We start from the raw sequence: 12006 nt of genomic DNA on the forward strand, positions 1-12006 counted from the left end.
TTCCAATACTTGATTTGATCAGACTTAAAATTGTCATTCTCATTGACTGTAATTTTATTGTGGTCTTAAATTTTTGATTATCTCATGCCAGATGAAATCGAACAACTTTCAAGTATTTTATTGGTCATTTGGTTATTCTCTTTTGTGGAGTGCCTGTTCAAGTCTTTTATTCTTCTCATTAGTCAACTTTCTTAATTTGATTGGTTTGTAAGAATTCCTGGTTATTTCTTGGATGCTAGTCAATGGTTGGTTGTGCGTTATAAATGCTGTGACTTGTCTATTCACTCTATAGTCTCTTTTGGTGAACAGATGTTCTTAATTTTAGTGTAACAGATTTATCATTTGTTACCTTTATTGTTAGTAGTTTCATGTGTTTACAAGGAAATTCTTTCCTACTTTTAAGTTATTAAGGTATTCTCCCATAGTTTTTTTATATGTTAATATATAACAAGTAATTAATTTTCAAGATTTCTTTATAGTCAGATATACAAGATGGATTTTTTTTGTTTTTTAATTGCCAGGAGCCTGTGTGCCTGGCAGAAAGAGAGACATGGACACTTAAACAATACTTTTTTCCCTATTTCTGCATTCTGTCAGGGTTTTGGGCATGTATACACGCATGCTTAGCTGCCAGGAATGGAATTCGAGTTGTGGTTAGCTGTGTGGAATCTACTTTTCTATACACAGCACTTAATCACTGTGTTATGTGGCATTGCACTGTAATTATTTCCTGAAACTTTATAGTATAGATTGGTTATCCCTTATTAAACGTGCTCGGGATACAGTAGTTAAGGTAACTGGATCCCACAGGACCACTGTGATTTGAATCCCAGCTTTGGCAGCTTGAAAAACATATCAGGTACACATGTGTATGTGCCCAAAATCCCGACAGGATAGAGAATGGAGAAGGGATTGTGTCATGACCACACCCCATTCGGTAGTTGTTTCTCTCTCTCCTTCTGTCTATGCAGAGTGCGTGTATCCTCTGGTAGGTGAAAATAATAACTGCTAATACCAAAACCAAATTACCTTATGTTGTAAAATTACATGTAATTTCTTAAAACATTTTCTTACTTACCAGTGATCTCTGATCCTTCCTTTCCCTTGGCTTATAACTTGACTGTATTACTATAACTTTGTTTTACTGTTCTAGATCCCCATTCATTTAAACAAAACAAAACAAAAAAATTTATACTTTGCCGTTTGAGTGATGTTTCTTTTTCCTTGACTTTATAGAAACCTGATGTTATTACTTTCCTCACAACTCTCTGGAGTTGGCTAGTTCAGCTCATTCAACCCAGATTGTTAATGGAATAGCATATGTCAGAACCAGAATATTTTCAGCTGCCCACAGTAGTGGCTACTTTGAGGTCACTTTGTGCATGGCAGTATCATGTTTCCTCCCTTGAGGAAACTAACTCAGGAATACAGACAGCTAACATATGGTATAAAGGCATTAGTTAAAAAAAAAAAAAAAAATTCAGGACCAGCAGATGGTGTAGTGGTGACATCACTGGATTCCCAGGTAGTCAACCACAGTTCAAGTCCTGGACCCAATAGCTTAAAACTCATGCCAGCCATGTGTGCATGCATGCTCAAAATCCCAAGAGGAATTGTGGCATCTCCATCCCCTAGGAGGTGATTTCTCCCTTTCTTTCTCTGTCTCTCTGGCAAGCACATGCACCATATAGCAAAAATCTCTCTAAAGTAAGAAAGGAAGAATTGTATAGGTAGCTCCTGTGATTACCAAATTATACTTTTTTTTTTAAGAATTATTTTATTTAACATTTATTTATTTATTTATTTATTTTAATTTGACCAGAGAGGGACAGAGTGAGAGAGAGCGAGAGTGAGAGAGAAAAACTGAGAGGGAAAATGAGAAAGCAAGCCACCAGGTCCAGGACTTGAACTGCGATTGACCATGGGGGTGTCCAGCACCCTTAACCATCACACGACCTGCCGACCCCGCCACTTGTTGTTTCAATCACCATGAAATTATTCTTTTGGATTATGAAACATGTGGTTACATGCATAGTCTCTGGAATTAGATAAACCTGGGTTTGAAAACAGGCTTGCTCTTCAGAGAAAGCTATAAGATACTGGAATCTAAGTAGTTCTTATTACTAAAATGGGAGTGATAGTAATACCTATCTCAACATCACTGTGAAGATTAAATTAGATTACTATTTAGAGCTATTAGCAAAATGTTAAGTACTCAGTAAATCTTTTTTATTTTTATTTTTGCTGTTATTCCAATTATAAGATCACTTTATATACAAAGGGTGAGTGTGTACAAGTAGTTAAAACCTCAGTACATAGCAACAAGAAACTGAAACACATTTTTCAGCGAGTCTACATGAACCAAATCAGTCAAAATCAAGCAATCCAAAGTTAAGGTAAGAATAAGGTCACCAGGTCTGAGTTCCATTGCTCTTAGTCCTTGCTTGGAGTGTATATAATTGTGATTAAGGACCATGGTATCTGCAGAGTGACCTGATATCATGATTTAATTTTATGATTAATTTGGTGACATAAGGCATAGTGATTTGGAGACCCACTAACAGAAATGCAAAGTTTAGGAAATCTTTGAATAGCCAAGCTTGTCATCATTATCCTTAGTATGTTTGGTACCCATGCTTAGAATGACAGCAGTATCAGCTACCTATTTAATTGTGCTCTGTATAATATTAAAATCAGGGGAGGGGCCAGCAGATGGCATGGTTATGGTGCTGAATTCCCACATGGCCAACCACAGTTGAAGTCTTAAACCCAGCAGCTTGAAAATCACACTGGGCATGTGCATGTGCATGCCCAAAATCCCAAAAGGAGAATGGAGGAGAAGGGACTGTTGTGTTGCCATCATCCCTTGGAGGTAATTTTCCACTTTCCCTCTCTGAATCTCTCTGTCTTTCTTCAGTGAGCACAAACAGGCACCCTATGGCAAAAACAAACAAACAAACAAAAATCAGAGGTGAGGTAAGTGTACCATTCAGTTTTCTTAATCACCTTAATCATGCTTAATTCCCTAACTTGAGCAAAAAAGATAAATAGCAGCATTATGTTTCAATAATTGTTTTTGTTGGACATGTACGCTTCCATCTAATATTTGGAGTGTGGTGCCTCTGCTTACCTAAATCCCTTAGGGGTACAGTTAGATACAAAATCCAAAATTTTCCCTAATTTCTTAATTCCATGAAACTGACATCCCACTGCCACCAAGAGTGAGCATCCAGGAACCCCTCTGGAACCTTTATTCAGTTGAAATAAATTTATCCTCATCTGTTTCAAGATAGGTACTAATTTTGGTTATTGACCATTTTGACCTCTGATTAAGGAACGTATTCTGAGAACTCTCTGTGAAAGATATTTGGAAGCACAAATAAGCAGGTCAGATAGCTAGATGTGAACCAGTTAAGAGGCAGAATTAACAAGTTCTTAACAATTCTTCATAGAATCAAAAAGAAGAGCCACATCAGTTTAACTCTTTGCCCATAAGTCTGCATAGTGTCTAAACATGGTCCAATGGAAACTTACATAGTCTTGGTGCCTGTGTTGCTTGCTTTAAGGGTATATAACCAACCATGCCTGAAGGCAAGAAACCCTATTGGATTTAACCCAGTGACATTATATAAGTAGGCTCTGGTACCCACAGAGACAGCTCCCAGGTTTAAATGTGTGTTACCTAGAAGGGCAATATACTCTGTGCAGACATTATCTGGACAGTTTTCTGGATCTGGTAGTGATTAGGCCATCAATTGAAAGGTCAAACATTACTTCTAGTGAGTGCAGGAAGGTGGTGGTGTTAAATATCAAGAGTCACTTTCTATTCTTACTTAAGGATTTCAGGGTATCCCTCATTGGGAATAAAGAGAAGTGCAGATACTGATTGAATGGCCTCTGATTTCTTGGCACTCACCTGGTTAATTGTGTATACTCAGTAAGTCTAAACTACTGTATTACATTTTATTTTTAATTTGCCAGGAGTGAGTGCACTTACAAAAGAGAGAATGAAGGAGAAAGCACTCCAGGGGGCATGGTCATGTCACAATTCCCTCTCTTCTATTTATTCCTCCTTTTAGGATTTTAGGCACACATGCACCTTGTCTATTTTTTAAAAAATATTTTTAAAAGTTTTTGCTATAGCGTACTTACACTCGCCAGAAAGACAGAGAGAGATAGTGAGAAATCACCCCCCTCAGGGGGTATGGCCATGCAATCCCTTCTCCATTCTCCTCAGGATCTTAGGCATGCACATACACATGCCTAGCGTGAGTTTAAGCCAGCCACTGAGTTCAGGACTCGAACCATGGTCAACTACATGGGAGTCCAGTGACATAGTCATTACGCCAACTGCTAGTCCCACCTTGTGTATTTTTTAAGTCACTGGGTCTGGGATTCAAAGCACGCAGTTGGCCATACAGGATCTTCCTACTTTAATCACCAGATCCAGTGCCTTCCCGTTAACTGTTATATTCTTAAACATAGTTTTGTTCACTTTTTTTTCACATTCACTTCTGAAACTCAAGGCACTTTAATTTGTTTGTTTTTGGTTGTTAGATGTACTTTATGAAAAACCGTGCCCGAAGGCAAGGTATTAACTTAAAACTTCTGCCGAATGGATTCACCAAGAGGAAAGAGAATTCAACATTTTTTGATAAGAAGTAAGTTTCTAACATCTTTTTATTATGTTAGGTACACTGATTTGATTAGAAGCATGTTTTAAAGTTTTGTTAGCTGTACAGCATTGCTACCCAAAGTGATCCATAAATAAATTGTCATTGATTCATGACAAAATAATAAAATAATTTTGATAATTATGTATCATGTGACTCTAATAAAAATTTGGTCTTGCTGTGTATGGGAGGTGGTATGTGTATGTTTTCTTGTTATCATTTGAGAAACTTCTCAAAAGTTATAAAATCACCTGGGCATCTTGCTAAATAATGCTTGTTATGATTTAGTTTCAGTAAGCCTAGGTTGGAATTTGAATATTGTGTATTTCTAACAAGCTCCATGGTGGAGCTGATTGTTTGAGAAGCATACTTTGAGTAGTAGTGTCTTAGAATACTTTCATACATTAGAAATAATTATTTTTCTGAGACCCAGGATACCATAAAAGTATTTCAGGGGCTTATGCGACAAAGTGGTGAGTGGAAGCAAGACCCCTGATACTGTTTTAATCAGAATACTTAGACTTTATAACCCTTTCTACATTAGGATTCCTGTCAAAATTGGCAATGGGGAAAAAGGGGGACTTTGAAAACATTTATTCTAGTAGTGAATCTGAGTGCAGATAATAGGACAGATGAATCTGCTGCTCTCTTTCGAAAGTGTTGGATTGAAAAAGCCCCAAGAATACATAGGAGAACAGGATACCAAAGTACCATGAATAGTTAACAATATTATTGGATAATAAATTTGAGAAGCCAAGATTCTAGATTTAGAGTTAAAATCCTAAGGAAGTTCCTTCCATCTTCAACCTCTTAGTAAGTATGGTACCTTGAACAAATCACTTTCTTTTTCTCAGTCTCATTTGTATAATGTGGGGATTGGGCTAATTAAGGTTCTCTTTCATTTTTACTGTGCCATAAATTTAAAAGACAAAGCCAGGGCCACTGGGTGGTATGGTGATTAAGGCACTAGATTCCTGCATGGCTGACCACAGTTTGAGGGTTTAAGTCCTAGTCCGGTGGCTTGAAAAATCACACCAGACATGTGTGTGCATGCCCAAAATCCTGAGAGGAGACTGGAGAAGGGATTGTGGTATGGCCATCCCTCTGGGGAATGATTTCTCACTATCCCTCTCCGTGTCTATCTCTGTCTCTTTCTGGCGAGTGCAAGAGCCCTGTGACAAAAAATCCTACAAAAAAAAAAAAAAGAACAAAAAAGAGCCTTCAGAATATCATTCTAATAAAATTCTGACCTTTTCAAAATACATGTAATTAAAAGATGATGTTATCCATTTATTTTGTATCTTTCAAGACATAAATATTTATAAAAGCAGTTTTCCCTCTTGATTGATTTTCAGAAGTAAAGTAATGCCTTTCATTTGTCAATTATGAGATGATTTCTTTGTGTACTTTGAAACTGACATATTTAGAAATTAGTGTAATATGTTTGCAATTTATTAAAATCCTAAGGAAGTTCCTTCCATCTTCAACCTCTTAGTAAGTATGGTACCTTGAACAAATCACTTTCTTTTTCTCAGTCTCATTTGTATAATGTGGGGATTGGGCTAATTAAGGTTCTCTTTCATTTTTACTGTGCCATAAATTTAAAAGACAAAGCCAGGGCCACTGGGTGGTATGGTGATTAAGGCACTAGATTCCTGCATGGCTGACCACAGTTTGAGGGTTTAAGTCCTAGTCCGGTGGCTTGAAAAATCACACCAGACATGTGTGTGCATGCCCAAAATCCTGAGAGGAGACTGGAGAAGGGATTGTGGTATGGCCATCCCTCTGGGGAATGATTTCTCACTATCCCTCTCCGTGTCTATCTCTGTCTCTTTCTGGCGAGTGCAAGAGCCCTGTGACAAAAAATCCTACAAAAAAAAAAAAAAGAACAAAAAAGAGCCTTCAGAATATCATTCTAATAAAATTCTGACCTTTTCAAAATACATGTAATTAAAAGATGATGTTATCCATTTATTTTGTATCTTTCAAGACATAAATATTTATAAAAGCAGTTTTCCCTCTTGATTGATTTTCAGAAGTAAAGTAATGCCTTTCATTTGTCAATTATGAGATGATTTCTTTGTGTACTTTGAAACTGACATATTTAGAAATTAGTGTAATATGTTTGCAATTTAGGGTAACTAGTTTGTGCTTTCTCAAATTTAAAATGTGTTCCCCTTTGGTGAGGGAAAACATGCAGGATGATTGTCATCAGAGATTAGTTCTCATTACTAAAAAGCATATAACCTCAAGTATAACATTTACATGTATATCAATGCATAAGTGCAAGTGACAAGTCTTTTTCAAGAATGTTATACTCTATATTTTTTTAGTTTAGTAACAAATTATATAGTCTGTTAATTTTTTAAGCTGCCGGAGTTGGGATTCAAACTGTGTAATCAGTCTTGTGGAATCTAGCTCCCTTAACCAGTCATGACACGGGCCCACCTCATTTTCTTTTAAAAGTTATTATTTTCATAAGACAGAGAGAAGGAGGGAGAGAGAGAGAGAGAGAAAGAGAAAGAGAGAAAGACAAGCACTCTCAACAAGGTCAGACGCCACAATCCTTTCCCTAGCCTTCCCAGCCTGCCAAGGTGTGGACATGCAAATATATGCCCAGTATGTACACATCAACCCAAGAATCAAATCTAGATTTTCATTATGGATCCAGCATCACAACAACTGTTAATCCTCTGTCTCATCATTTTTAAGTAGTATATATCATAATTTATTCTTTCTTTTTTTTTTTTTTTAGAGGTTTTTGCTATAGGGCGCGTGCTCTCACCAGACAGACAGAGACAGAAAGTGAGAAATCACCCCCCAGGGGGATGGCCATGCCACAGTCCCTTCTCCTTTCTCCTCTTGGGATTTTGGGCACGCATGCACACACACCTGGCGTGAATTTTAAGCCACCGGGTCCGGGACTCGAACCACGGTCAACTACATGGGAGTCCAGCAACATAGCCATTACACTAACTGCTGGTCCCCATAATTTATTCTTATACTATTGAACATTTAGGATACTTCTAACTTTTTTTTTTTTTGGAGAGGTTTTTTGCTATAGGGCGTGTGCGCTCACCAGACAGAGAGACAGAGACAGAAAGCGAGAAACCACCCCCCAGGGGGGATGGCCATGCCACAATCCCTCTCTCCTCCACTCTCCTCTCAGGATTTTGGGCACGCACGCACACGCGCCCGGTGTGAGTTTAAGCCACCGGGCCCAGGATTTGAACCGCAGTTGACTACGTAGGAGTCCAGCGACATAGCCATTACACTAACTGTTGGTCCCGTTACTTCTAACTTTTAATTGTCATAAATAGTAGTATAGCATCTTTGAACAAATTATTTTATATGTGTATGTGACTTTTACCTGTAGAATCAATTCCTAGAAAGTGAAATGGCCAGATTAGAGAGTACAGGCGTTTAAACTTTTTTTTTCCTTTTTTTTTTTTTTTTTTTTAAGAGATTTTTACTATAGGGCGCGTGCACTTGCCAGACAGACAGAGACAGAAAGTGAAAAATCACCCCCGCGAGGGGTTGGGGGGGTGGGGCACGCCGCAATCCCTTCGCCTCCATTCTCCCCTTGGGATCTTGGGCACGCACGCACACACACCCGGCGTGAGTTTTAAGCCACCGGGTCTGGGATGTGAACTGTGGTCGACTACGTAGGAGTCCAGCGACATAGCCATTACGCTAACTGCTGGTCCTTGTATTCACTCTTAATTGGTCTGGGACAACATTGCATAACTGGACAATACTATTTCTGCATAGAAACCTTTAGATGTCCACATAATGGATAAATAATTGTAAGGGCCAGATGTTAGTTCAGTGGTAAAATGAAATGCTCTGTAAGGTAATCCTACAAGGGAGTCTTAGCTTATGTGAAATTGTGGTATAATTTTTTAGTGTTGGCATAGAAATCTACAGTTATCCTATTTTACTTTAGTTTTTTAAAAATATTTCTTTCATGAGAAAGAAAGGAAGCAAGAGAAAGACAGACAAGGTCCTCATGCTAGGATCTCCCCCTAGCCTTGGCCAGCCAGGGACAGTGTCACACGCACATACACACACATAGCATCGGTAGGGAGACACTGTGTGTGCACAGGGAGTCCTCTAACCATGCACTCGGGACCTTCCCCCATGGGTCCAGCATTACACAGTGTTGCATTACTGCTATGTTGCCAGACCCTACAATTAGTAGATTACAGAAACTAAACACAGTATATTTGGTTCTCTAATATATAATCAAGTTAGCATTTCCAATTAATACAAATAATTACTTATTCAATAAATGGGATTGAGACAGCTTGTCATATAGAGGAAATAACTAGATCTTTAAGGTAACTTACATGTACATAAAAATATTAAACTTCAAAAAAATTAAATGTTTTATAATTTCAAAGAGCAGAAACATTTCATCCAGAAGCCGTAAGGAAAAAAGTTAAATTTACATATAATTTTTAGAATTTATATGGCAAGAAAAGACCATAGCAAAGTCAAAAGTTAAACTGGACCAAAAAAGCCTTTAACATGTATGACAAAGAATGCTTATACATGATTAAAAAAAAAAAAAGACAAGGAACTAATTAGTAAAAGGAATAAAGGATATGAATTGGTAGTCATAGATATACATACATACAGAATACATGAGTGATAAGCATGAATTAATAACACATAATGAAGTTATGGGTTAATCAGGACATTTTTCTTGTACTGTTTTTGAGAATTATAAACACAGATGTCTGTTGCTGCATTGCTTTAATATTGTAAACACTAGCCACCAAAAGTGTACTTCACTATGGACTGAGTTAAAAAGTAATAATGCCTGCATACAGTCTAATTTCATGCTGCTATTAAACAAAAAGGGAATTTGATGCAAAAATATTGTCATGAGGGACCAGCAGTTAGTGTAATGGCTATGTCGCTGTACTCCCATGTAGTCGACCGTGGTTCAAGTCCCGGACCCAGTGGCTTTAACTCAAGCTGGGCACGTGTGAGTGTGTGCCCAAGATCCTGGGAGAATGGAGAAGGGATTGTGGCGTGACCATCCCCCCGGGGGGTGATTTCTCGCTTTCTGTCTCTGTCTTTCGGGCGAGCGCACACGCCCTATAACAAAAACCTCTCCAAAAAAAAAAATATATATATTGTCATGGAATTGTATCCATATATTCATTGGGAAAAATTGTTGGTGTTTAAACAATTGTGTAAAAGATATGAAACTTACTTTATTTTATTGCCAGAGGGCATGTGTGCTCATCAGGGAGAAAGAACCCAGTAGGGCATGGTTTCACTGCATTCATTCCCTTTCCTCTATTTTTTCTTATCATCAGAATTTTGCACACTTGTTTACAGACAGCCACACATGTGTTTTATAAGCCTCTAGAGCGATTAAGTCATTGGGAAAGTCATGACACAGTTTTGCACAGAAAAATATGTCGACCCACTAGGATTTGACCTGCAGTCAGCCAGATGGGACTAGGCTCCCAATGCATAGTTCTTAATCACTGCACTGAGTGCATTCCCAAAATCCTGACAAGGGAGGGAAATGGAGGAAGGAGGATTGTGGTGTGACCATATCCTACTGTGAGGTTCTCTCTTTCTCTCTCTCTCTCTCTCTCTCTTTCTCTCCTCGGTCTGGGGGACATGTGCATACTCTGGCAATATAAAAAGGATAGTTGTTTGTATTTTTTTAATAAAATTTATATGCAGTAAAATGCACAAATATTGAATATGTATTTGCTGAGTTTTGACAAATAAGTACACTCCTATAAGCCAATCCTTATGAAGGTATAGAACATTATCATCACCAGGGGAAAATTTTTATTACTCAGCCTTTTCCTCAGAGACAACATGTTCTGATTTTTTCCCCTGCAGATGTGTTTTGTTTTAAATTTCACATATATGAAATCATACACCTTTCTCTTATTCTTTAGTGGGTTTTTTTGTTTGTTTTTTTTGTTTGTTTGTTTTTTGGTGACAGAGCATGTGTGCTCAACAAGAGAGAGAAATCACTCCCCAGTGGGGTTGGCCACACCGCAATCCTGTCTCCTCCAGTCTCTTGTTTTTTGGGCATGTACCCATGCATACCTGGTGTAATTTTCAACCTACCAGTCCAGACTTGAACCACTCAGTCAGCCATGTGGGCTCCAGTGCCCTAATCTTTATACCACTTGATGGCCCTCTGTCTTACTTTTGAGTGAATAGTTTGGCTGCATAGTTAGCTTTTTTTTTTTCTTTCTTTTTTTTTTTTTTTTTAGTGCTTAGTTCATTTATTTATTCCATTGCCATCTTGCTTATTTTGCTACTATTGAGGAAACCCTTGTTTTATAGGTAGTCTTTCTCCAATTGCTTTTAAAATATTTTTGTAATTGCTAGAGATAAGTGTGCCCACCAGGGAGACACTGGGGTTTTGGGAAAAGAACTCCCAAGTGAGATGTCACACCACAATCCCTTCTCCACCATTTCTCTATCCTGTTGGGATTGTGGGCAAGTACACACACATACCTGGTGTTTTTTTCATGTCGCCAGGTCTGGGTTTCAAACTATGGTTGGCTATTTGGGATTCAGCTCCCTTAACTGCTGTGCTATGGGTCGGTTCCCAGTGTTCTAAAGATCTTCATTTTTGTCTTTGGAGTTTTGTGGTTTCATTATGATATGTGCCTTGGTCTGATTTCTTTATATTTGTTTTCCTTAAGATTTCTTATGCTTTCTCAATATGCCAATTACGGAAAATTCTAATTATCTTAATCTTTTATTTATTTGTCTGTTTTGGCTACATTCTTATAACTTACTTGGTTGTATTGTATTAGTCATATTCCTCTGCTATGTTATTAATCTGGTCTAAAGACTATGCATTGATTTTTTTTTTTGCTTAATATTTAGTTTATGTTTTTCATTTTTAGAAATCTGATTTCTTACATTTTTGGAGTCTGTTAGAATTGTTTTCCTTTCTTATGTTTTTTTCTGGGGGGAGGTTTTTGCTATAGGGTGTGTGTGCTTGCCAGACAGAGAGAGACAGAGAGACAGAAAGTGAGACATCACCCCCTAGGGGGGATGGCCACGCCGCAGTCCCTTCTCCTCCATTCCGCTCTTGGGATCTTGGGCATGCACACATGCCCAGCATGAGTTTTAAGCCACCGGGTCCAGGACTCAAATTGTAGTCGACTACATGGGAGTCCAATGACATACCCTTTACGCTAATTGCTGGTCCCTCCTTTCTTATGTTTTAAAGCTGCTTTTTTCCTTCAGTAATTTAAGACATTTATTATCTATATAAATAATTCTTATATCTATTGTTCTTGGAAGCCTGATACTGCTGTCCACTGTTCCTGCT

General features: G+C 38.0%; 1 protein-coding gene across 1 annotated transcript in view; it reads left to right on the forward strand.

Moving 5' to 3' along the window:
* ZNHIT6 (zinc finger HIT-type containing 6) overlaps nt 1-12006 on the forward strand; it is a 61525-nt gene that overhangs the window by 6099 nt on the left and 43420 nt on the right. Inside the window, exon 5 of the mRNA XM_006149438.3 lies at nt 4558-4661. Within this exon, the coding sequence (XP_006149500.1) occupies nt 4558-4661 (104 nt within the window). The remainder of the gene's footprint in view (nt 1-4557; nt 4662-12006) is intronic.

Source organism: Tupaia chinensis, unplaced genomic scaffold (genome assembly GCF_000334495.1).
Source record: "Tupaia chinensis unplaced genomic scaffold, TupChi_1.0 Scaffold000263_1, whole genome shotgun sequence".
In the NCBI taxonomy this organism is placed as follows: Eukaryota; Metazoa; Chordata; class Mammalia; order Scandentia; family Tupaiidae; genus Tupaia; species Tupaia belangeri.